Source organism: Nomascus leucogenys, chromosome 9 (assembly GCF_006542625.1).
Source record: "Nomascus leucogenys isolate Asia chromosome 9, Asia_NLE_v1, whole genome shotgun sequence".
In the NCBI taxonomy this organism is placed as follows: Eukaryota; Metazoa; Chordata; class Mammalia; order Primates; family Hylobatidae; genus Nomascus; species Nomascus leucogenys.
This window is the reverse complement of record NC_044389.1, coordinates 10,087,625-10,115,335: the sequence shown is the minus strand read 5'-3', so window position 1 is coordinate 10,115,335 and position 27,711 is coordinate 10,087,625. Positions and strand designations below refer to the sequence as shown.

Below are 27,711 nucleotides of genomic sequence, written 5' to 3'. Positions count from 1 at the left end.
GCCATGACTTTTGTTTTTTAAGACCCATCTTGAACTTCTGACTTCCAGAACTGCAAGATAATAAATTTGTGTTGTCTTGAGCAGGTAAGTTGTAATTTGTTACAGCAGTTATAGGAAATGAATGCAGTGAAGATACTGAGTGGGCTGTATTATACATACGTCTGGGGCTTACGGAGAGCCTACCCTCCTTCACTTCAGCTGTCACTCATCACTCAGCAAAATGACCGTGTTCTTTTGGCAGCCTCAGCTGTCTTAATAGTAAACATCTAGGAACAGTTTTTAGACGGTAGGCTAAGTGGATTTCCCAAAATGTACAGTATACGTTTTCTGCTCTTGGCTGGTGTTTCCTGCTTACACCACAATTGATATACTATATACCCATATATACTATATACTACATGCTTTTTGATTTATACAGAATTTGATTATTTATTACAAATGGTTTCAGATGATACGAAAATAGGAAAAGTTCTATTCTGAAGCAGAAATAGTGATAGTTGCAGGATATAATCATTAATAGCAGGGACAGATGCAGGGAAAATTAAAGTAAAAAGTGAGATGCAAGGGCTTTCATACAGTCATATTTGAGCAAATAGTTTGGGAGCAAACAGATCTTTAAATCATAGCAGTTAATCCCTCTGTTAGATCGTCATGCTGAGTTCAGTGACCAGTGTTCAAAATGATCACCTTAAGTCACCACAAAAATATTAGATTACTTTTGATGCACTCTTTCAGAAACTAGAGAATTCTACAGTACATTTTACAAGCTCCCTCCTAAGGTAATTCAAACTTTAAAGTGCATTGGCCCTTAAATATGCTTCAGTTGCTAGAAAATCAGTTTATCTGGTGCACTTAGTTCCCCAGTGATGCTAGGTAATAGAGCACCATTGAACTTTAGCAGTGGATAAGTTCACAAATAGGAATGTAAGATATTCAAAGATTAGACTCCAATTGCGCACCAACCCTATTGTGAAAGCCTTTCCCTATAGAACTATAAACAACTAAAAGTACAGTTAAAGTAGTTCAAGAAGAGCAACACACTAGGAGTTCACACCTCAAGTTAGACCCGAAGCAACAGCTTTGCTATAGAGATTGGAATGGACAGGACTTTTTTTTTTTAATGTTTTAATTTAAGAAACAGTTACATGCTGCTTACTGTGTGCCTAACACTTCTAAGCCTTTTGCATAAATTAACTGATTTAGTTTTCATGAAGCAACTCTGTGAGTAAAGTACTATCATTGTTCCCATTTTACAGATGGCAGAACTGAGGCACAGATAGATCAAGTAACCAGCTCAAGTGCATCCAGCTGGTAAGTCTGGATTCAAGTCCAGGGATTCCATGCCCTTAGCTGCACTCTGTGCTAGGCTCACTGGATCTTTTCAGCTTATAGTCTTGAATTCCCTCTCCTATACGCTTCTTCCCCTTTTAAATGCAGTTCAGGCATGTTAGTGGGATTCCTCTTGAACACTTTGTGTCCTAATTCAAGTCCTGGTCAGGGCCAGCTATTTATTCTGCCCCAACTGTTTCTGGTCTCCAATTCAACGTATCTAATACTGTCTCACCAGATGTCATTCTTCTTGTTTAAAAATATGCAGTGTTTTCCCATTTCCTACAGAATAGGGGCCAGACTCCTTAGCATGACATTTTTGGTTGTGAGCAAGAGAAGTCTTCTCTGGTTACTTTGTGCAGAAAAGGAAGGCCATGGATGATACCTGGGTGATGGACAAGAGCAAGGGAGCACTGGGCATGGGCAGTGGGAACAAACTAGGCAGAGTGCTCCTGCGGCCCCAGCACAGCCTCCATGGATGGCTGGCTCTGCTGCCACTCTTGGTTGCAGCTGCTGCTCACAGGTGCTGTCTCTCATCTAGTCTCACCATCATCATAGTCTTCATGTCATGTGTTTCAGATTCAAAGGCCCAAGTAAGAGCACCCATTTAGCCAACACTGGCTCACTTTCCCAGGGGAAGGAACGGATGAGGAGCTCCCTCATTTTGCTACTTTTATGGAGTGTAGGTTTGCTGCCTCCACCAGGACTGACCGCACAGAATTACCTAAAAGTAGGAAGTTGGTTTGGTTCCTGTCAGCCCGAAACAATGACAAATAATTCCCCAATGTGGCTTTGACATTTTCTGTCTGCAACTCAGAAAGGATATATGGGCATGCACATTTATGTGTGCACGCATGCATGCACGTACATGTATTAACTGAAAAAGATTTCAGAAAACAATTCTTATCCATGAAAATGTAATAAACTGATAGTTTGTATATATTCTCATTTAAAAAAATGCTGGCTGTGACTCATTAAATTGATTTGAGTTTGAAAATCTTGTCCTACAGCATTCTCTATAGTATTATATATTCAAAATACTCCCAATGAGTAGTTGTATTCATGAAATGCTTATTTACGTAATAGACAAACCTTTTTACAATTCTGGTCTTTAAATGAATGTTTGTAACATATGAAGTATGGGATTTATTACCTTGACAACAAAGCAGGCAAAAATAAGAAGAAAACATGGATCTTTTGTGTAATGAAAAGCAACACTTTGTAGTTTCCAGACTATCTGTATCGTCAAAAGTTGTCCAATATAATATCTTAGCATGTTAGTTTAGCTCGCCAGAAAAATTTAAATCAATAGTAGTTTGCTAGAATGTGATGGGTTTTAATTTCTGATGCCCACTAAACAAGCATGTTTCTTTCAGCAAATACAAACTGAGAACCTGCCGTGGGTGAGGCCTTTTGCTGGGTGTTATGAAGGATATGGAGGTGAACTGGGCTGGGATCCTCGTCTGAAGGAGCTGGAAGCCTAGTACAGAAGAACAGACAAGCCTGTAGCAAATAGTTGTACAAGGTAGAAAATGATCAGGATCATGGGAAGGGAATAAATAAAATGCACAGGAATTCAGAGGAGTGCAATTGTCCAGTTCTTGATGAGCAAGTTCTGCAGAGCAAAGGAGGATTTCAGGGCTTCTCTCTAGAGGGACTTCCCCAACACCTCGTGCCTGCCATGGTGCAGCCAATGAGGCCATGGAGATCAGCATGGGCTCACAGACCCCTTTCTGCAGTAGGATTCTTGTCTTAGCATGTCTTTGTTCCTACAACCCCAGCCACTTCTGCCATCAAATCAATGCTTAATGTATATAGGGTGAGTGAGTGGACCTAGTTTTGGCAGCAGAGCTCCTGTGGACAGTGATGAGTACTCAGCCACCAGCATTATGGTCGAGGGCTCCACACAGGTTTCTCCGGGCCAGAGAGGGGCTTGGGAGTTCTTTGGGGAAGTAGTGTTGGCCCAGCATCTAGAGAGGGGCAAGAACTCACAAACAGGGCTTTGATCCCAGTGCTTGCCCATCTCCAAATCAGAAATGATGAATTTATCTGTGAACTTGGCAAAGTTCTGTTGAGTGTCTGTTATATGAAAGTTCTGGTACAGAAAGGGATCCGCAGATGCTAAATGACAAGGACCCTGCCCTCTAGAGCAGCCAAGTCCTGGGAACAAAGTAGGGTGGGGAGGAGTCAGGAGGAAGCATATACAGAAATAAGCGTGGGCAGTAAGGATAGAAAGGTGTAAGTGCTATAAGCGAGGCACAGGCAGAGAAAGTGCAGCCGTGGTCTTGGACACAAGGAAGTCGGGAACTCCATACTGACTTTAGCACATGTGAACCAGGCACATTTTCGTCTGTTGTTATTCTTTAGTAATGATACCAATGTCTTGCAAACCTGCTTCTTCCTCACAAAAATTAACCTGGTATTGTTAACCTAGGACATAGTCTGCACCAAAGTACTTCTGTGTCTTGTGAGGCTCTGCTGAACACAGAATCTGCTCTCTAGGAATATGCTCCATGGATGTAATGTTGAAAAGGAATAGTATTGCCGTTTGAGTTTTGAAGATGAAACTATTTCCATGTTCTGGCAGATGGCCCATCGTAACAATTCTTTTCTTATCTGATTGTAGCTAGCTCTTTTAAAGATGCAGTTCTGACTCAGACACTTTCACCAGTCCCTTACTATGTAGGGATTTGGTTTCTGGAACAGAGACTAAATATTTCTCTTGTATGGACGGGCTGTGCAAGTTCCTGGAGAGGGGAGTAGGGCAAAACCGGAAGGTAGGTGGATGTGGAGCAGCTGTAAGCTGGGGTTGAGAGTGGGCAGATGAAGGGTGAGGTACCAATGGAGGATCTTCCCAGGTGCTGCAAAAGTTTAGTTGCAGGCACAGAGCACTTTGCACCAGATGCTGTTAGGAACGCATAAAAGCAAACAGCAACAGAACTCATTCTTATATCTCTGGGCATTACTCCTTTCTGTGGCCCAATCAACCAGGTACATAGCAATGAATCTGAACATGTATTTTTTTAATGCAGTGACATAATATATACTCCATTTATTTAATAACCCCCCTATGGAATAAGTGTGTTATATAGATTTTTCCTAGTCCTCCCAACAAAGCTACAAGCCTCTATTTTTAGATCCATTCGAATGCTGATAAGGACACAGGATGAGATTAGTGAGTTACCACATAGTCACAGGATGACAGAACCATGATCCAAAGCATAGGGTGCCACATTCCAGCACATCCTTTGCCTCTGCTTTGTATGGATGGTGGCCATTGTGAAGGCATCCTGAGAGGCCTGACAACAGGCAGGTTTTTGTTTGTTTGTTTGTTTTTTGGTATCTCTTTATGACAGGAGGGCTGTGTCTTCTAGGGAGCACACTACTTGATAGAACATGCTGGATAATTCAGAAACATCCTGAGTTGCCTTTCCACAGGCAATTGGACAATCTTTAAATCTGTGACTCTCTTCTGATGCTGCGACTTAAAGTAGCTCAGCTTTTTTTTGAAATCCTTCATCCATTGAATTCAGGGACAGGAGGGGATGTGGTCTCATCTGCCTGCTCAACCCCTGGTGAATCTGGGGTCTGCTGGTCTCTGAACACACAAGAAATATGCGTCTTTCCTCCCACTGATTCAGTTTCAAGTTCAGATGTCCTGTTATTTCAGCAAGAACATCCAATCTGTTGTGTTCCTAGGCATCCAATACAGTGATCCTCTTAGATTTCTTAAATTTAAAATTTCAATTTAAACTTGGAAAATCACAAGGTAGATTTTTTTAATGGGTTTGTAGCTTTAATCCTTCATTAAAATTATCTGAACCTTCACACTTTGCTATAGTTTTCTTTAATTGTATCATAAGAAAACAGTGGTTTTAAATTTTTAAATTTCTATTATAGTGATAAAAGGCTTATTATAAGAAATTGCAGTCCTCTGTCTGCCCACCCCTCCCATTTCAACTCCTACTCCCCAGAGGCAACAGATATCAAATAACTTCACTGATTCTTCTGATATACAGGTCCACCATTCTAAGAAGATGCTCTGTTTCTATCTTTTGATTTCATCAATTTTGGATATTTATCATTACAGCAGTGGAGAATTCAGATGTCTTACTGCGTTTTCTTACTAAACATATCCCTTTCTTTAGACTTCCAAAATTTGGGTAAATTAGCAGTAACTATTTACTTTAACTGTGTGAGTCTACTTAAACTTATTTGCATTTTCTTCTGCCTCCGCCACTCCTGAGACAGCAAGACCAACCCCTCCTCTTTCTCCTCCTCCTCACCCTACTCAACGTGAAGATGACGAGGATGAAGACCTTTGTGATGATCCACTTCCATTTAATGATAGTAAACATATTTTTTCTTCCTTGGGGTTTTCTTAATAACATTTTCTTTCCCTCTCGCTTTACTTTATTGTAATAACACAATATATAACGCACATACAAAATATATGGTAATCAACTGTTTATGTTATCCATCAGGCTTCTGCTCAGCAGCAGGCTATTAATAGTTCAGTTTTGGGGGAATCAAAAGTTACTTGTGAATTTTCAACAGCACAAGGTTGGTGCTCCTAACTCCCACGTTGTTCAGGGGTCAACCATATATGATTATTATTTGTAATTTGTTGATATTCTTATTAGTGTACCATGATGATTGGTTTCTTTTGTCATGAAACTTTCCCCCCCACTGGAGTTAGTAACTGCCACATGAGGTTGGTATTGCTAATTGCTGCCCAGTAGCCATTTCCTCTTTCTCATTGCTGGCTGAACTCTGATTTTGTTGTGTTGTTCGCCCCTTTGCCACTTGATTCAGTAACTCCTGATTGTGCCATGTCAGTCACCAGAGCCCCATCTCCTGCCCTGGGGGGAAAAGCCTGCAGGGCTTGCCTCTGGAAGATTTCTTTATCTTAGAGAGACAAACAAGGAAGAAACATCCTCCCTGTCACTTAGAGAAGAGTTCCAAAACCCCGTGGGACACTTATTAAATGCAATCATACAAGCACATCAGGACCATCGGTTGCGGTTTCCTCGCTGGATCTGCTTTCCACCGCCTTCTGTCTTTCTGTTCCAATCTGAACTGGTTCATCTCTGGGCCTGGCCACCACCCATTTCCTTTTGGTTCATCTGTCCTAGCTCCCCTATCTTCTTCATTTACATAGTCATTTTGCAGAAGCATATTCTTTAGAGATTTGGGGAATATACATATATTTGAATTTTTGCATGTTCGAAAATGTATTTATTCTGTATTCACCCTTGATTTGATAGTTTAGCAAGATATAGAGTTCTAGGTGGAAATCATTTTTTCTTGTGGTGTTACCAAATACTCGCTTTTACTGTTCAGAAATCCGTTGCCAGTGTGATTCCTTTTATACGTGATTTATTTTAAGTCTTTTGAGGATTTAGGGCTTTCCATTTGTTCCTAGGACACTGGAATTACTTGATGCTGTGCTTTGCATATTGCAGTTTTTTTTTTCTAGACTTTTGGTGGGCCCTTTTAATTGGGAGACTTGTGTTTTTCAGTGTTGAAAATATTCTTGTTTTGTTTCCCTGGTAATTTTCTCCTTTTGTTTTCTCCATTCTTCTTCTTCTTTTTTTTTTTCTGTGTATCTGTTAGAATTTAGAGCTCCTAGGTTGATCCTCTAATTATTTAATCTTTTCTCTCTTAGTTTCTTTTTTTGGGGGCAATTCTAATTTCTGAGAGATTTCCTTGACTTTAATGCCTTCTTTGAGTTTTACATTTTAATTGTCATATTTTTTATTTCTATAAGCATCTACTTATTCCCTGTCTCTTTCTGTAGCACCCTATACTTGTTTTATAGACACTTATCTCTCTGAAAAAATTAATTAGAATTTTAAAATATTTTCTCCTGTCTTTCAAGTGGGGAATACACAATCTATGGTATAGCCATATAATGGAATACTACTCAGCAGTAAAGAGGAACAAACTATTGGTACATGTGAAAATATGGATGAACCTTGAATGCAATATGTATTGTACACTATTACTATTAGGTATAATAGATATATCCAACTACTTTTATTAATGATATATCAATAATATAGTATAATAATATAATCTAGGTTTATCCATATTAAAAATGAAAGAAGCCAGACTTGAAAGGCTGCATGTTGTTTGGCTATATTGATATGACATTCTGGAAAAGACAAAACTGTAAGGATGGAGAATAGGTCGTATTTGCTAGTGGCTCAGGGAGAATAGAGATTACAAAGCAGTAACTTGAGAGAAGTTTTTGGGGTTATCAATTGTTCTGTATCTTAACTGTGTTCATGGTTTCTCTGTGTATGTGTCAAAACTAACAGAACTATAAACTAAAATAAATGAATATATTGTTGTGAATGAAAATCTTTTAAAAAGGTGTTCTTATGTTTTCTTTATTTTTTAATGCCTTTTTTCATTTCAAGTCTTTCTTACATATTTGATCATTTTTTTGCTATTCATTCGTGTTTAAGAATCAGGCATTAAAAAGCTGATTGACATCTAGGGCCACATATTATGTGTTGTATGCCTTTGCTCTAGTAGGTGTTGCGAGTATGGAGGATAAAAAGCTATAAAGGCCAGGCACGGTGGCTCACTCCTGTAATCCCAGCACTTTGGGAGGCTGAGGCGGACAGATCACAAAGTCAGGAGTTTGAGACCAGCTTGGCCAATATGGTGAAACCCCGTCTCTACTAAAAAATACAAAAATTAGCTGGGCATGGTGGCACGTGCCTGTAGTCCCAGCTACTCAGGAGGCTGAGGCAGGAGAATCGCTGGAACCCAAAAGGTAGAAGTTGCAGTGAGCTGAGATCACACCACTGCACTCCAGCCTGGGCAACAGAGCAAGACGCCGTCTCAAAAAAAAAAAAAAAGCTATAAAATGCTTACCGACACACACACGCACACTTACAGTCACACAGAGAATGCTTCCTCTTTCCTAAATAAATTATCTTTTTCTACTTTAATACCTCTAGAGTTTTCCTCTTCTTTTTCTTCTCTCTTTTCCTCCAGCCTCCTTGGAACCAGAATCTGGCTTTTGGTGGGGAATGGAGTCTTGGGATAATTTGTCCAGCATTACTTTATTCTTTTCACATTAATCAGAGGACTTGCCAGCTCAAGCGTCCCCCTTTCCTTGCCACTTTCCTAACACATCCTTGGCCTACAGGGCTTTGGCCTTTTATAGGCTAGGACCCCCTTCCTTCTTTCCTTTGTGGTTGAGAAGGCCACCACATACGGACCACACTCTCAGCCTGTCCGTCTGCTTGGGAAGTTCTGTCCCACTGCTGTGGGGAGGTTTTCTTCCTATTTACTTGCTCTATCACAATCCCTTTTGACATCAGAGAGTGCTCCCATTGAGAGTTGAGAACTGTGTTGATCAGAATTCCTGGTTTCTTCTCCCCCGTCAGAGCTGTCCTCACACTGTAGTTAGAAAGACTGCCTAACAGTAGACTTGAAAGAGATTTCTCTGGTCAGGAGAAGGGGAGTCAGTGTATAGCTATGCTAGTCCCAGTGGCTAGCATTCAGATGGTGGAGGACTGTCTGGGCTGCTGCTGCAGTCCTGGAGAGCTGCCCCTGGGAGAGGCGCCCCTGGGGTCAGGAGCCTCCCTGGAAGCTGCCAGGACTACCTGCCAGAGAGGACGCGTTAGCATCGTTGTTCCCCTTCCCATGCCTAACACTTATGCATACATGTCATAAGTGTAAGAGGATGCGACTGAATCACTAAACCGAATTGACTAATTAATCAGCTTTTTAACTATTTTATTTAAAAGATAAGAAGCGTGAGACCTATGGAATTTCTTTGAGAGTCTTTGATTAAAATGGATGTGTTCGGGTATTTAACAGTGAATTTCTAAATTGGTTTTTAAATATTTAAAACATGCCCTTGAAAATTCATACTTACTCAGATTTGTGCTTTTGAGAATGTTTGATTTTTGTTGCTTTGAGAAATTGTCTATTCTGATAATGAAGATGTGCGAAGCCTAAACGCCATCCTGAAAATGCTAGCAAGACAGTTTTCCCCCCTTGCATTATAGATTGGGTGCTAGTCAAACACGCATCAACATGCTGCTCTTTTAAAAGGCACTCTTAAATTTTGTTGGGAATATAAATATCTTTTACTATTTTTCTTCGATCTTTGGTGAAATATTGGAGGATTACTACAAGTTATCCAAAGCAATCTTATTCATTTATCTCAGTTGAACAGAAAAACCAATCATTCTCCCCAGCATATATCATTTATTTTTCCTTCATGTTTCTGGGCTGAGTTGGTTCCTAACTGAATAATATGGTTTTTCCTTTTTAATTTATTTTCATTTCCTTATCTCTTCCTTAAATATATTCCAAGCCTGCTGATCCAAAATGCTTTGTTCATTACAAAGTCTAACTAATGAAAATATATAGTCTTATGACGGGTCCTGGGACATGAAAGTGTATACCTTTCCATTTAGTTGGAGGGTTTTGCACTCACCTGTGCAGTTTATTTAATTACTTTCTGGTTGCATCATGGTGTCACATATTCAGCTTCATCCTTCTAGGGATCTAGTTCATTTGACAGAAGAAAGGATATGAACTTCTGATGAAAGATAAAATAAATTCACCTTCAGGATAAAAAGGAATTTGAAGGAGCCCTGTGTAAAGTGACCTGGTGCAGGCTTTTGAGCTATAAGTGAACCTCACTTCACTCCTGATGATGTTAGAATGATTTATTTCTTCCTTTCAGATAGCAAACAACCCCTGAGGTTTATAGCCTGCAGTCCTGTAGATAAGGGAGGGTCCTGTGCCACCTCCATCCATTCCGTCAGTCTAAGGCGTATGGAAGAGAGTCAAGGGCGTGCAGCTCAAGTGTGCCTCCTGCTCTGAAGTAAACCCACGTGGCGAAGCTTGGTGGAGAGTGGCTTAGCAGAGGAGCTTGAGTAACTGTCTGTGCTGCCCTTTCAGTTTGCACCAACCCGACTCACCCCCACTCCCGGGAATCAGCTGCCTTCCCTGGAATTAGCTTTTCTCCCCACCTGCTCAGGTGGATTTTGGGATTCTCTGGCAGCTACTCAGTCCAGCGGGTTCACATTGCAGAGGAGAATAAGGCCATCGGATTTGTGGTAGGAAGGAAGAAGTGGAGAGGGTTTGTTGGGAATATTCATATAAGGCGTTTGTGGTTAGAAATTAGGAAGGGAATAAATTAGTGAAATATTACAGGGCTATATTAATGCTCAGGCAGGTGACTACTTAGAAAGAGATATGCTAAAAGAATGGGTCCACGCCAGGCGTGGTGGCTTATGCCTGTAATCCCAGCACTTTGGAAGGCCGAGGCGGGCAGATCACGAGGTCAGGAGATCGAGACCATCCTGGCTAACACGGTGAAACCCCGTCTCCACTAAAAATACAAAAAATTAGCCGGGTGTGGTGGTGGGCGCCTGTAGTCCCAGCTACTCGGGAGACTGAGGCAGGAGAATGGCGTGAACCCAGGAGGCGGAGGTTGTAGTGAGCCGAGATCGCACCACTGCATTCCAGCCTGGGTGACAGAGCGAGACTCTGTCTCAATAAAAAAAAAAAAAAGAATGTGTCTAACCTCAGTTGCGTTCAGGTGCCAGGCAGGTAGCAGAGGCTATGAAGCAACCAGGTGTGAGTTACTAGGCCAGGTAGCCACTGCAGAAGGGGAAAGTGTGTGCCCTGCAAACATAAACTCGAATTCCATTTTTAAAAGCACTGTTGCCTAGTCCTGTGACAAGACAACAAAAACATTGTCTGATTCAGCTCTTGGGGTGCCATTTGAAATGCCTATAGGAAAAATACATTGTCTTTTCTGTAATTCAGGGTATTTCCTTTCCTCTTCGTTTGGAGTCCGTGTCTCCTTTTTTCAGTCTTCTGTTAATGAGCACAAGCACATAACATTGGTATTGGAACAGTTTGGATCTTATCTGTTATTTTGTAGATGGCATATTAATCTTCAATATGTTGGCTTTTCAAACCTGTCTCGTGAAGTAATGGCAGAGAATTTATCACAGACTCTTGATGGTCAAAGCCAGTGTTCTTGTTGCCATTTGAAGCTGCCAGTGTTTTAAACTAAATTAAAAAAAATTTCCTTCCTTCACCAGAACAGGTAACACTCAGTTTTTCTGGTAAGCAGATAGGGTTGCAGATAATTGAAATCCATAGATCAATCCCATGCTTTATTTTAGGTATTATTTTACCCTCTTTCCTTATGAAATCGTTTGTTAGAGCAAACAGTGTTTGACAGATTTGAGTTTCCCAGTGGCTTCTTTTCTTTAGAACTTCACCACTGGGGCAATAACAAGGAACTAAAAAGGAAATGGGTAGCTGGGGTTAAAGGGGACATATAACTCTGGCATCACTTACAAATCCTGTACTTAGACCTTGAATGATACAGCCCTTCCATGTGTGCGAGTGGCGGGAGGCCAGCCTGATACTTTGTTAAACTATCCACACATACGAATGCATATATGCCCACAGACATACACATACCTACATTGCAGGAAGACGCAAAGATCTCATTTCCCCACCCCTTCAATTGGGATTTCTGTCTTTTTCTTACCATTACATGGTACTTCGTATTTCTGTTTAATGGCATATTTTATTATACCCTGTCTAGTTTTTATTAGTGATTAGCTATATGTATGTTGTATCATTTTCCCTCAGGAGATAGCAATTTCTCCAAGGATTAGGACCCTTCTTTTCTTTATCTTTCATTTCCTATTGCTCCTTACACTGTGTGTTTTAAGCCATTCGATGCTCAGTGAATCAGGTCCATCTCAGAGCTGTTGCCTTGCTTTTCTCACCTCCCTAACCCAGGAGGCCTTGTTCCACAGAGGCTGCAGTCCGTGAAGGGGAATAAGCAGCAGACTGGGGCTGAGGAGCCAGGCCCCACCCTGCTGTGACAGGGCCTACCTGTGGGACTTTGAGTAATTCACACAGTTGCTCAAGACTGTGGTTTCCTCATTTATAAAACAAGAGGGCTGAACTAATAACCTGTTTCTTCTCACTTATAACATTCGGTGATTAATATACTGTTAGCAAGACATGACCCAGAAAGCTAAATAAATTAGGAAAGACTTGATGGTGACACCATACTAATTCATTCAACAGGTATTTATTGAGTGCCTACAATGTATGGAGTACTAGCCTGGTCACTGGGATCTGTGGTGAGCAGGACTTACCCATCCTTACCTTCATGGAGCTTTCATTCTGTTGGGAGAGGAAGACAATGAACCAATAAACAAACACATAAAATAGCTGTTAAAGGCTGGGAAAGAAATGACAAGGGGCTGTGACTGAGGGTAGAGGAGGACCATCCAGGAAAGCCCCTCCTCAGAAGGGCTAAAATGTGAGAAGGGGGAGAGTCAGGCATGGAACATGCAGAGCTGTGTCGACAGCAAGGCAAAGGTGGCTAGAGCCGAGAGTGAGGGGAGTTTCACAGTGCCATGCAGGCCAGGGTAAGGCTGCCAGTGGGGATTTTGTAGCCCAAAAATGACCTGATCTGATTAACCTGTCAAGATATTCCCCTGGCTGCCATGTACAGGGAGAATGGATCTTTAGAGAAGCAAGAGCAAAGTCCGGGAGCATGGTGGGAGATGTGTGGCTTCCATGGGAGATGCATTCTGCATGGACTCCTCTTCCTCCATAGGAGGGAACAAACCACAGATGGACACAGTGCCCGAGATGACTCCCAGGTACACTGTGCTAGGGGAAAGAAGCTAGACCCAGAGGCCACCCACTTGCTGTATGGTTACATTTAAGCGACATTCTGGAAAAGCAACATTGAAGGAACAGAAATCAGATCGTTGGCTGCCATGGGTTGGTGGAATGTTTGGAGATGATAGAACTATAATTGAGGTGGTGGGAGTTGCAAGACTGTATGCCAAAACTCGCAAAACTGTACAGTAAAAATGGTGATAACTGTGTGTAAATTATACTTTAGTAAAAAGCAGAATAACATCCTGAGCAAGAAAAAAATGTTCAATTTGAATGATGGTCATTCTAATTAGGTGCTCTGATCATTCTAATTAGGAAGAGGTTTTCAAGAAAAGGGATGGAGCGGGAAGTGGGGAAATGGAGGGATAGAATGAAGAGTGGCATGTTTTTCTCTTGAGGGTAGTAGGTATTTATTCAACAAATAATTACATTCTGTGCCAGGCCCTGCTAGGCACTGGAGAAGTACTTGCAAATGAAACTCATGTTGGAGCTTAAGAGTTCTGTGTGAAGATGCAAATGTGCATACCCGTTAACACAGGGATTTTGCCTTTAGGAATTTATCTGAAGGAAGTAAAGGGTGCCATAAAGTTGTGCATTCACTGATTTTCCGTGAAAAGTTATTTAACAAGACAAAAACTGAAGACAACCTAAACTCTGACGATAAGGGGAACTGGTGAATAGATTATAGTGTAATTGCTTATTAAACATGATAAAGTATTTATTACATGTATTTATATGGGAGGAAGAACATGACTTGCGAAGTGAAAAATTGGGGTTATAGAACTCATTCCATGTGTGTAAAAACAAAAAATCAAAAATACTATATTTTTACTGTTTCTTTTTTTTTTTTATATCTAATGAAGTTTCGTTCTTCCTTTTTTTTAGACGAAGTCTCGCTCTGTCACCCAGGCTGGAGTGCAGTGGTGCCATCTCGGCTCTGTGCAACCTCCGCCTCCCAGGTTCAAGCAATTCTCCTACCGCAGCCTCCTGAGTAGCTGGGATTACAGGTGCGTGCCACCACACCCAGCTAATTTTTGTATTTTTAGTAGAGACGCGGTTTCACCATGTTTGTCAGGCTGGCCTTGAATTCCTGACCTCGTGATCCACCCACCTCAGCCTCCCAAGGTGCAGGGATTACAGGTATGAGCCACCATGCCCTGCCAATTCATTTCTTTTATAATTGGCAACGTAAATAGTTCCACTTTGGAAAAAAATCATCCGAGACAAAAACAAAACAAAATAAACATTAAGCACAATAGGCGAGGAATGAATGCTCTTTATTTTCTGGGTGAAATTCTCCCCTGGAAAGGACTTTTTTTTTTTTAAGGGTATGCTTGAAATGCTTTTTTTTGGCAAATGTGAATGAAACTTCTTTTGGAGAAACATGCAGCATTTTTATTGGAGGAGATTTTAAATATCAATGAATATAATATTTTGTTTAAATATCACCTTGGTCTAAACTAAAAAAAAACCATTACCCACTTTCCTGGTCCTCTGTAGAGGGGAAATAGCAGCATTTCATTTATGTATATATTCTTCTTTATTCTTTCTACTCATGTATATATTCTTCTTTACTCTTTCTACTCTACTCTTCTTTACTACTTTCTACTCATTTTATTTATTTAAAATAAAAATAAAATAGCCTCTGCTACCTCAATAAAAAAGATATTCTGAACACAGTCCTATTTATATATTAGAATAAAATGTGATATGCTACCCGTGTTATGTACATAAGATAAAGAGAGTAAAGCAGGCTCAAGAGAGCTATTATATTTTGTGTTATGTGACACCATAGATAGCTGCAGAGTCCCTGAATATGTATTTTAACATCTCCCAAGGAATAATTCAGTTTTTAACCATATTGTAAGGACACTGTACTTGTAAGTGTCATTTAGTCTGCAGAGCATCAAGTGTTAGATTATAATTGTGCCTGTTGAGAATAAACATACCTAACATTATGAAATAAGACCAAGAACCTGAATATTCCTAAGTAATTACAACTGCAGAAAACGTGGAGGTATTATTACCAGGAGACTTTCAGATGAATACATTGACTTGTACATAAATACGTAACTACATATACAATTATCCTATTAAATGTGGCAAAACACTATAGGCGCCAAATACGTACCCAGTAGAGATGCCAACTAAACTTTGAGAGCTAGGATTTTGAATTGTTTTGCATTGTTACATTTACCCTTGAATTTTGGGTTCATATTCTGTTCATTTTTCTGTATCCTAAAGTTCTACAGGATAACTTACTGCATGGCAGAAGCTGTAGTTGGAGCTCCTTTGGCAAATAAGTTTTATGAAGTCAGATGAACTTGCATTTACATTCAGAGGCATGGTGGTTGAATGTATATATGAAAATTCACAACTGATAAAGCATTACACAGCAGACCTGGCAGCTAAGGAGAGCTGTACGACCGGTACTTCTCAATCTTTCGAAACCCATGCCTCCTTTTACTAACTTAAACATCCCCAAAATTTTCTTCAGTTTATTTTCAAAGTAAAGTATTGTGACAAATACAAATCAAACTGATGATCAGAATATACTTTTCTATCTACTCTTACTTGGATATTCTGATATAGCTCTCTTGGGAGGACGTCTAACCAGTTGCTCAGTTGGGAAGGGTGGCTTTACAATTTTCATCTTGAAAGATTGGAAAAAAAAAAAAAAAAGGACTCACATTGTAGTGAACATTTCACCTTTTTGAGCTGAAGTTGGCATGAGATTACCTCATCTGGAGTGCCTACTATGTGCAAAGTGCTGTCCCAGAAATTACATAGGAAACAGAAGTGCCTGTGGTATTAACCTTCAGCCTTCAGTGAGCTCATAATTTCATAAAGGGAATAAGACACATGTAACGATAATAATGAGTCACATATAACTGTAGTAAAAGACACACTTAACTATTTTAGATGTATATGGCTATGATTAAAAAGCATGATATGAGGCCGGGCGCGGTGGCTCACGCCCGTAATCCCGGCGCTTTGGGAGGCCGAGGTGGGCGGATCACAAGGTCAGGAGATCGAGAACCTTCCTGGCTAACACGGTGAAACCCCGTCTCTACTAAAAATACAAAAAATTAGCCAGGCGTGGTGGCAGGCGCCTGTAGTCCCAGCTACTCGGGAGGCTGAGGCAGGAGAATGGCGTGAACCTAGGAGGCGGAGCTTGCAGTGAGCCAAGATCGTGCCACTGTACTCCAGCCTGGGCGACAGAGCAAGACTGTCTCCAAAAAAAAAAAGCATGATATGACAGTTGCAAAAGGAAGGATCTGTGGATTCAGGACACAGAGAGAAAAATACCTAGTTCTACCTCTACCTTTTTGGTGAGGGAAGGGAGAAGAGGAGAGAATTTAGGAAAGGTTTCATGAAGGAGGTGGCTTTGAGCTGGAATTTGATGCTTAGAGCATGCAGCTTTTGGGTAGGAGGATGATTTTACAGGGCAAATGTACTTTAAGCAGAAGAGTAAAGGGGATTAAATCTGGAAACATATGTAGGCCCAGTGCTCATTGGACCTTGAATGTCAAGCCGAGAGGTGTCACTTTAGCCTGTCATTGGGCTGGGCCACTCAGGGTGATATTCTTGGATGGCACCGTGGTGGATCCACTGAGTTTCCCTTCATTCAGGAATGCCTTTCATGCTGTATTGCACCAAAAAAAATGAGTCACTGGAAATCAAAGCCTAAAATGGATGAATAAATTCTACATGAGTGTGTAGATGCTATCATTTCACTTCATGATTTCATGATTTAGAAATGTATGTGCATTTGGCTGGGCCCAGTGGCTCATGCCTGTAATCCCAGCACTTTAGGAGGCCAAGGTGGATGGATCACCTGAGGTCAGCCTGGCCATCATGGTGAAACCCCGTCTCTACTAAAATACAAAAATTAGCTGGGCGTGGTAGTGTGCGCCTGTAATCCTAGCTACCCAGGAGGTTGAGGCAGGATAATTGCTTGAGCCCAGAAGGCGGAAGTTACAGTGAGTTGAGATCACACCACTGCACTCCAGCCTGGGCGACAGAGCGAGACTCCGTCTCAACAACAACAACAACAACAAAAAATAAATGAAAGATAGGCAGAAACAATTTTGTTTTGAGCAAGGAGAGCGTGTGATGCTCTGGCTTCATGCTAGCAACCCTGATGCTGAGCCCATGTTAGGTTTTTTAAAGCATTGATAATTGGTGAGTTAAGAGTACTATGAAAAATAAACAGTGGCCCTTACTCAATTGTAGGTTACTGTGTAGGACCAGTCATGGTACTTCAGCCTCATTTTCTTGTCTTTCTTCACTTTCATTTTCTTTATTTTTCATGAGAGGCAACATTATAATTACTAACATTTCAGTGTCATGATTGACAGAGTTTCTTATGATGCTCTTGTGGACAAGATGGGGGCACACACAGTGGCTGCAGGGACTGGTGGGCAGAGGGGTGCCTGAGGAGTGCTGATCAGATGACCATTGTGGAAGCATTGCGGGGTCACATCCTTTTGGCACCAGGGGCTGCTGTTTTGTCCCCTGCTGTGTTCTGCTAACATTGGTGTCAATGAATGACACCAATGAGTGATTTATCAGTGAATTATCAATGAATGATAATGTAGAAGGAACTCTTAGCTCTTCAACAATAGTATGGAAACGAGAATGGATTGCAGATATTTTCGATGAAAAATTAAGGATGGACTCCACAAGTTTTAAAAGGATAGAACGATGCATTGAGACCAGCAAGATGATGTCTGCGAAGTATATTTTTATGGTCCCACCTGTGGGTGCTCAAGCCAGTTACAAATGTCTTGGATTGAGTCAGTGGAGTTTAGGACAACTTATATGGTACTTTGGTGTTTTAATTAATGATGTGGAACTGGAGGGTGATTTATATGTCCATGAGGAGGTCATTCTTAGAATGCGTGGTTAGAAGTATAACTAAGAGAATGGAAGGCTTGCTTTCTTGTGACTCTAGATGATGCAGTTAGAACTTAAGCATTGTGCATAGCTCTGGGCACCTTGTTTAGGAGGGACTTCAGTTTCCCTGGTGCGTGTACTTAGAGGAAAGCTGTTTGAATGGTGGGAGTTTTCAAAAGCTAATCCCACAGATGGGAGAATCTGAGTTCTTTGACAAGGAGTAGAATAGGTTTTGGGAGGAAGGGAGCATATAGCTCTTTGTAAATACCTGAAAGGTCATCTGGTGGAAGAATTGCCTCATTCTGCTCTAGGGAGGCAGAGCTTGCCAACAAAGACCCTGCCCAGAGGTGTGGTGACTTTTCTGGCCCTAGAACCAGGGGAAGCCATGTAGAAGACTATTAAGCATCAGGTAGGTTATAAGCCTACATCTTTACATTCGTTTCAAACTAGTACTTAACTGATTGATTTTTTTTCAAGATAAAATATCGCTTACCTCTAAGGCCATCATTGTTAACTTTTTATGATAATAGATTTGAGGCATATGAAAGTTACATGTCTCACTCTGGGAAAATGCACCTCAAATAGGGGTTTGTACCATTGGTTGACCTAGTTGCACATTTTATTTAATCGCACACAGTCTTGTATTATGTATGAGTTTGAACTTTTATGATCATGTTATATGTTCTGTGAAAACATTTATCTTAGTAGAGGGCCTTGGATTGAAATTTAGATCCGGAAAGAAATTCGTGTTTGTGTTTACTTTGCCGCTGTCTTATGGCAGGATGAGGGAGCTGGGGTGAGGGATGCGTGAAGCCACGTAAGGAGGAGGGAAGCTGACAGGAAACATGACTTCCTGTACATAATTTTGCCTGATAAAATTGAAGAAAGTTTTTAAATTTGCTTTTCCTGTCTTATGTGAACTTCCACGTGTTGTTTTCCGGTTTTGTTTTTCTATTCTTGTTCTTACAATAGTGTCCGTTTTCCTTTTGTTCTTCTGTGTGGTGTATGATTCCATTCATGGGCAGCTTTTCTTCTTTACTGCTTCTGCTTTCTATCTGTGTCACAGCTCTGCCACTCATGAGCTATGTGACCTTGGGAATGTTACCTTCTCTGTGCTTTCATTTCCTTACCAGGACGGGGGGAAAAAAAAAAAAAAAGCAAGGGGATGTGAAGACCTGTCTTTGGAGGCCTGCTATAAATATTAAGTGTCCTAACTTAAATTAAAATTGAATATTAAAGACTTATAATTGTGTAATTTTAATTTAAAATTAAATTTTAGGCCAGGTGCTGTGGCTCATTCCTGTAATCCTGGCACTTTGGGAGGCGAAGGTGGGAGGATCACTTGAGGCCAGGAGTTTGAGACCAGTCTGGTCAATGTATCGAGACCCTATCTCTACAAAAAATTAAAAAATTAGGCAGGTGTGATGGTGTGCACCTGTAGTCCCAGCTACTTGGGAGGCTGACCCAGGAGGATCTCTTGAGCCCAGGAGTTCATGGTTGTAGTGAGCTATGAACATGCTACTGCACTCCAGCCTCAGCAACAGAACGAGATACAGTCTCAATTTTTTAAACAAATTTGTATAATTGCTGAGAAGATACTGGGCCCCTAGGAGGTTCCAGCTTTCTTTCTGTCCCTTACCAGTGAGTACCAGTTATTGTTTACTGACAAAGAACATTTATGATATAGTTCCTTAAAAATTAAAATACAACTCTTTCTAGCATGACATTGGTTTTATATTTCTTTGTCACTTTCTTGCAATCATGTTATGTGTTGCGGACCTTGGTGCTTTGTTTTTATTTGTCTCTGCTGAGCGAAGTTTCTTTCTTTCTCCCAGCTTCAACAATTCAAATCGAAGAGGGCTCTTGGCTGCATATTTATACTTCTGCCCACAGAAAATTAGAGGCAGTTCCCTTCTGTGGATGGCCTATATTTATGAACTTTCTTGCCCTTCTTGACTTTCCAAGATACCCATTTCCCATCCCAGAGAGCACAGCATTCTTTTAAACTGCAATTTCATTGATTTGCCTACATGCTTTTTGTATTTGTGCTTAGAGAACATGTGTATCTTCAAGGGAAACACTTTTAAAATTGAATAAACAAAGAAACAAGGGTTTGTTGAGAATCCCCTCTGTGTCAGGAAACGAAGACTGGGATCAGGGTATCAGCAACTTGGTTGATGGCTATATTGGGGTCAGGCTGCACCAGGGGGTGCGACTGGCTTACTGGAGATAAGGCTGGGAGGAGAGTCACACATGTCGTGGAAGGAACAGAAGAGCAGTGTGGTAGGGAAATGAAGGCGCACATGCACATGTATGACTCTGTGTATTTTCCCATGATGATACAAACATGGGGAAAGAAATGGAAAGATCTAGATGTTAATATGTCTTGGGGTATGGGATAGAAGAGGGAAATTTTAAAAAACTCCTGGCCTCAAGTGATCCTCCCACCTCAGGCTCCCAAAGCATTGGGATTACAGGTGTGAGCTACTGTGCCCAGCCCTCATATTCTTTTTAATATGTGAAACAACATATTAACAGTGATGAAGGGAAAACAAGTGGGTGGCCACGTTGCCATGTAACCTGTTTCAGGAGTAGCCTCACGTGTGGTGTGCACGTGTGCTTGCACATTCTTGATGAATGAAGAGGAAAGTGTGGAAGGCTGCGAGTTTCCATTGGGGGAACTGGTGATGGGGCAGAACCTTGTTACTGTTAAAATCCCCTATTTCCTAGTGCCTAATAAAATGTATTCATAATAGTGGATGAAACAGTGTCAACCTTGAATGGAATGGTTTAGTGGTGATCTGTGAATCTACTTTAACAGAAAAGCATATTCTGTGTAGATTTTAAACTCCTTCAGGGCAGAAATAACACTGATCTTCCTCATCCTTCATTTGGTCATTTATTCATTCATTCATACTACAAATACGTACTAAGTGCCTAATGTGTATGCCAGGTATTAGACACTATTTATTTTCAGTGTCTAGCAAATCTGAAAGTCTTTTTTTTTAATTCTTCAAAGTGAAAATACAGGATATTACAAATTCATCATTATAGGATGACCTAGTGAGTCAGGAAGGCTTCCTGGAGGAAGTGGTAGTCATATTGCATATTGAAGGACGCAAAGGACTTGTAAGATGAGGTTGGGGGAGGGTTCTACATTCCACGCAGCTGGAAGAGTATGTGCAAAGGCCCTGAGGCAGGGAGTAATGAACATGGTACTGTGAGGAATGAGGCCACTGTGGCCGCAGCCTGCAGAGCAGAGGGTGAGGTGGGGGTGAGGCCAGAAAGGTGTTTAGGGCCTGATCATGCAGGCCTCGAAGGCCAGAGTAAAGCATTTCCCTCAGATTTTTATTTTGGAAAATTTCAAACCTATAGAAAAGTTGCAGATGTAATAGAATTATTACCTAGATTTTCAAATGGTTAACTTTTGCCAGTTTCTCTCTTTCACTCTTTCTCCTTCTCATATGCACACACACATACATACGTACACATGTTTTTCTTGGTCGAATCATTTGAGAATAAGTTAGAGAAATCATGACATACTACCCCTGAATTCTAAAGCATGTATATTTCAAGAACAAAAATAATCTCTGGCATAATTATAGCATGATTACACACCCAAGAAAATTAATTATAAAATACCTGTACCTTATATACAGTCCATATTTAAATCTCTAATTGTTCTAATAATATCCTTTGCTAACATATTTTGAAAATCCAGGCTCCACTGACATTTTTTGGGACCAGTTAGGCCAGTTATTGTGTAATACGTACCTCAATTTAAATTTGCCAGATTATTTTCTCATGGTTAAATTCTGGTTGAACATTAACTACTGCATAGGTGATGTGTGGCCCTGAGAACTAACTAATATCAGGAGTCCGTAATGTCAGTTTCGTTACTAGTGATGCTAAATTTGATCATGTGGTTAATATGTCTACCAGATCTCTCCATTGTAAAGATAAAATTTTCTTTTTGCAAGAAATAAAGTAACCTGGGGGAAGATACTTTAAGTGTCTATAAATATATTGTTCCCCAACAATCTTTTACCCAATGTCTGTACCTTTGGCATCCCTTGTGCAAGATAATTACTAATGTAGCGATTGCAAAATAGTGATTTTTCAAATTCTGTATTTTTTTTCTACATTCGTTGATACTCTTCTGTAAAGAAGAGCCTTTACTTCTCCCCCACCTTTATAAATCAGTATCAGTATAGACTTGTGGATGTTTAAAATTTAGATTTAAGATTTCACATGCATTTATAATCCATTTCTAACATTAAACATTTTGATGTTTAATTTTTGTCCGTATATCGCCAGCAGGAGCCCTGATCAGAAAGGTTTTTGAGAAAACTATTGAGTGAATGAAATAATAGTATAGAAATGACAAATAAATCTGTGTTTACCACTTTTTTCCTCCTGAGAAGTTGTATTTGTCAATCTAACGTGAATGTATTTTTATTTCTCTCTAGGTCTCACGGACTGATTGGCTCTCATTCAGCAGGAACCTAACAGATAAGTCTTCCTGTTGTATATCAAGACAATGCTTGGTTTTCAAGCTGTTCTGAGAATGATTAAAGCAGTGTTGCAAGGTGACATTGTCAGGGGAGAACAAGCAGCTTGAGAATTTCCTGTTAATCTGATTGCAGCTTGAAGGCAGCCCATTTCCATTAAGTAGGACTGCATGGCAAGCAACCCCACCAAAGGGCTGACAATGAGCGTCCCAGTGGCTCCTAAGAAATCATGTTACACTCAGCTGCGGGACAACAGAAATGCAGCAAGAAATAATAATGAGAGCATCCTAAGTCTGGGAGATACGAATGCCAATCAAATCATGTTGGAGGTCAGCTCCTCTCATGACGAGTCCAAGACATGTGACCTGGAAGATGAAATTGGAAATACAAATTCAAGTGAGCCAGAAAACCGTACCCATTTCCATAAGGAATTTCACCAAGTTCAGGGCTTTGGGAAAGGCTCTCAGGCTGGCTCTGCCAGCCTGAAAGATTTTAGACTTTCTTCAACCATTCAGAGGGAACTCAATGAAGAGCACACAGTGGAGAGAGGCACAGATAGCCTGCAGACCCCGCGGAGTATTCAGGGACCAAGTCTGTCGAGTTGGAGGAATGTGATGGGTGAGGCCAGTCTAGACGTTTTGGCCAAAAGGGACGCTGAAATTCCCCGGCATGTTCCCAAGGATAAATTGGCAAAGACCCTCGACAATGAGGAACTGAGGAGGCATTCTTTGGAAAGAGCAAGCAGCTCTGTAGCTGCAGTTGGGAGCCTGACTCCGCAGCATCCACAGCCTGTACCCCTCGACTCCGGTGAGGCACGTGGTCAGGTTCCTGGGGGTGGGGAGGGGCCACAGAAGACATTGCCAGACCACGCTGTCTGGGCAGCTTTCCCTGCAACTGACAGTACCTCAGAGGGAAAGAGTGTGCGTCATCCTAAACCATCTACCTCAGAAACCAAGCAGAGCACCCCCTCAGAGACCCAGACAGTGGGGGCACATGTACTGCAGGTGTGCAGGGAGCACACATCACGTTCCACCCATCCAGAGCCTGCCCTGAATTTGACTTTGGCATCGAAGGAAAGCCCGAGTAAGCCAGAAGCACAATTAGGTCAGGGAAAGGGAGAGGCCAAGCTGGAGCTAAAATATGTTCCGCCCAGGAGGGTTGAACAGGAGGGAAACGCAGCCCAGGAAGGGTATCTGGGATGCCACAAGGAAGAGAATCTGTCAGCATTGGAGGGAAGGGATCCGTGTGGGGAAGCACACACGGAAGCCACCGATGCGCTTGGCCGTCTGCCGAACAGTGACCTCCACCACCTTGGGGTGGGAAGAGGCAACTGTGAGGAGAAGAGAGGAGTCAACCCAGGGGAGCAGGATTCTCTCCACACCACCCCCAAACAGGGCTCTGCTTCCTTAGGAGGGGCTGATAATCAGCCCACTGGCAAAGTTTCACCATGTGCAGGTGGGAAGTTGGGTGAAAGGACATCCAGCAGCTTTTCACCAGGTGATGGTCACGTGGCTTTTATTCCTCATAATCTGACTGACAGCAAGCCCTCGGATGTCACTGAGGAGGAAAGGCGGTTGGGCAGTGGAACCAAGGACAGTGTTACGGTTTTGGCATTCAATCCTTCTGTTGGAGAGAGCAAGACAGAGGTGCCTGAGCCCCTGGACCCTCAAAGTGGCAGCTCAGAAGCACGGGAAAGCAAAGAGATCACCACATCTGTTGCTGAAAACAGGAACCTTCTAGAGAATGCAGATAAGACTGAAAGCACCTCAGCAAGAGCAGATTCAATTGTCAATATTCCAGCACCCCTCCACCCAGAGACAACTGTGAACCTGACCCACCAGCCTACAACACCCAGTAGCAGTTTTCAGGATGTTAGCGTGTTCGGTATGGACGTGGGGTCCCCCTTGGTGGTCCCACCCACTACTGATAGTGCACGCTTGTTGAACACGTCCCCCAAAGTGCCTGACAAGAACACCTGCCCCAGTGGGATCCCCAAGCCTGTCTTCACACATTCCAAGGACACACCTTCCTCGCAGGAGGGAATGGAGAACCATCAGGGTGAAAAAACAGAGGAGAGGACAGAAACCAAGCCCATCATTATGCCCAAGCCCAAGCATGTGAGGCCCAAGATCATCACCTACATCAGGAGGAATCCCCAGGCCCTGGGCCAGGTGGACGCCTCACTGGTTCCAGTAGGGCTTCCATATGCCCCACCCACATGTACCATGCCTCTTCCCCACGACGAGAAGGCAGCAGGTGGTGACCTGAAGCCGTCTGCCAACCTCTATGAGAAATTCAAGCCAGACCTGCAGAAGCCAAGGGTCTTCAGTTCCGGATTGATGGTGTCCGGAATCAAGCCCCCAGGACATCCTTTCAGTCAAATGAGTGAAAAGTTTTTGCAGGAGGTAAGAGAATGTCATTATGATATGATCTATAAGTTGACTGTCCCAAAATCTGTGACATATTTTCAATGAGTTATGAAAGTAAAATGTCCTCTTTAAGTGAATTGCAGATTTTCATGGATACACTTGTGAAGAAATGGAGTTTTTGACTAGAGGACATTGTCTAGAGAAATGACCATTTTTAACTAGAAGAGTCTGATTATCTTAATAAGATATACCCAGTATTTAAGGAGTCCCATTTAAATTTCACTTGCTATAGTTCATATGAAATTAGATGAGTATGCATTAAATAGGCTTCCATGTTTAAATAAGTGAATATAATATAATATAAGCTAGGTTAAAGGAAGAAAGAATGCAAAATTACTGTGTTCTTCAAATAGATCAGACTCATTCCTCAATGGGGAGTATTTTCTACCTGGGAGTATCTCTTATTTGTTCACGTGAAGAACAGCAAATGAGCAGAAAACAGTGTTAGGCATGGACTCTTTCTTTAAAATAAAAATAATAATTACAACTAACATTTAATTGAGGGCCAGCTCTGTACTGGGCCCATATAATACAGCATTTGATCTTTGTTAATCTTCACTAATCCTTGCAGTAATTCCCTGAGGGTTGGTATTGCAGTTTTTTGTTTATGTTTTTTTTTCTTTTATTTATTTATTTATTTATTTATTTTTTCACTTTTTTTTTTATTATACTTTAGGTTTTAGGGTACATGTGCACAATGTGAAGGTTTGTTACATATGTATCCATGTGCCATGTTGATTTCCTGCACCCATTAACTCGTCATTTAGCATTAGGTATATCTCCTAATGCTGTCCCTCCCCCCTCCCCCCACCCCACAACAGTCCCCGGAATGTGATGTTCCCCTTCCTGTGTCCATGAGTTCTCATTGTTCAATTCCCACCTATGAGTGAGAACATGCGGTGTTTGGTTTTTTGTCCTTGCGATAGTTTACTGAGAATGATGTTTTCCAGTTTCATCCATGTCCCTACAAAGGACATGAACTCATCATTTTTTATGGCTGCATAGTATTCCATGGTGTATATGTGCCACATTTTCTTAATCCAGTCTATCGTTGTTGGACATTTGGGTTGGTTCCAACTCTTTGCTATTGTGAATAGTGCCGCAATAAACATACTTTGTTTTTGAGACGAAGTCTCGCTCTGTCGCCCAGGCTGGAGTGCGGTGGCGTGATCTCGGCTCACTGGAAACTCCACCTTCTGGGTTCACGCCATTCTCCTGCCTCAGCCTCCCTAGTACCTGGGACTACAGGCGCCCGCCACGACGCCCGGCTACTTTTTAGTATTTTTAGTAGAGACGGGGTTTCACCGTGGTCTTGATCTCCTGACCTCGTGATCTGCCCACCTCAGCCTCCCAAAGTGCTGGGATTTCAGGCGTGAGCCATCGCACCCAGCTGGTATTGCAGTTTTTATCACCGTATAGATACAGAAACAGACAGAGAGCTTTAAGTTACCCACCATGAAGGAAGGAGAGCGCTGAGAGTCTCACTCGGGCCTGTGCAGTTTCAGACTGCACTGTGCTGTCCTTTTTAGTACCTGGGAGCTATGGTAAGTCATCCTTCGAGACCTCAGAACTAAGGTTTGTCTCCTGAAGGAGTCTCTTCATGACACCTGGGTGGTCAGTTAAAAGTAAGGCAGGAGCCGAGGACGGCGGCTCATGCCTGTAATCCCAGCACTTTGGGAAGCCGAGGTGGACAGATCACGAGGTCAGGAGATTGAGACCATCCTGGCCAACATGGTGAAACCCCATCTCTACTAAAAATACTAAAATTAGCTGGGTGTGGTGGCGCGTGCCAGTAGTCCCAGGAACTTGGGAGGCTGAGGCAGGAGAATTGCTTGAACCCGGGGTGTGGAGGTTGCAGTGAGCTGAGATCACGCCACTGCACTTCAGCCTGGCAACAGAGTGAGACTCAGTCTCAAAAAAAAAAAAAAAAATGCAGGATGAGATCGTCCTGTCTCTAACACCCTCCAGGGCTGCCCAGGTTGCTTGGAACACAAGCTGGAGCCTGTAGGATGGCTCTGCCTTTAGGATGGGATGTGCTCACTGGGGCTCCGTCAGCTACTTGTCCTCCTCTCCTTCCACTCTCCCTTTCTCACTCTGCTGCCTCAGGACCTTTGCACCTCCCTCTGCTTGGAATGTTCTCCCAGTTATCCAGATGGCTCTCTCCCTCACTTCCTTTAGGTCTGTGCTCCAATGTTATCTCCTTGGGAAGGCCACCCATCTTCCCTCTGAATCCCTTTTCTCTGATTTATTTCTTCCTAGCACCTACCTCCACCTGCCATAAATGCTTTTTTAGTTTTCCTGAATTGACTATAATGTAAACTCCGTGAGGGAAGGGATCGTTTTCAATATTTTGTTCCCCGTTGTGTTCCCAGAATTTAGAATGGTGCTCGTTATAAGTATGTGCTCAAAAAATGTTGAATGATAACTGAATCATGAACTCTGTATGTGTTGGAACCAAACAAAAGTGTACCAAGGGTTTCTAGAGATAGGATGATTGAGTCCAAATTTGGACTCTAGCTTGGTTAGATATATTGGTATATTTAAAGAATGTATCAATCACAGCAGAAGTTGTCACATCTAGCACAAAGACAAAGTTGAATCCATTCTCAGCAGCAGACATCGTCCTAGGCAATCACTGACTAGATGCCCTAACAGGCCGACCAGCTGTGCTGCCTTGCAGTAGGTCCTTAGCAACCAAATCGCACAGCTTGCTCCCTGTGTTCTGACTTTGGGCCTGCCACCAGGCCTCTGATTGTAACTGACTTCCTACCTCACATCTCTAGAGAGGATTCTGGCTGGAGAATTCAGGGGTCCAGTCAGCTTGGCAGGGGTTTGTC

General features: G+C 41.9%; 1 protein-coding gene across 4 annotated transcripts in view; it reads left to right on the top strand.

The window, feature by feature from the left end:
- The window catches only part of MTUS2 (microtubule associated scaffold protein 2), a 690,072-nt gene that overhangs the window by 193,052 nt on the left and 469,309 nt on the right, over positions 1-27,711 (top strand). For 3 of the 4 annotated variants that reach the window (XM_030818580.1, XM_030818583.1, XM_030818581.1), the window contains exon 3: positions 22,404-24,850. In XM_030818580.1, the coding sequence (XP_030674440.1) occupies positions 22,616-24,850 (2,235 nt within the window). In that variant the 5' untranslated portion in view covers positions 22,404-22,615. Of the gene's footprint in view, positions 1-1,255; positions 1,312-22,403; positions 24,851-27,711 lie in introns of those variants that run through there. The other variant, XM_030818582.1, reaches the window with a different exon arrangement.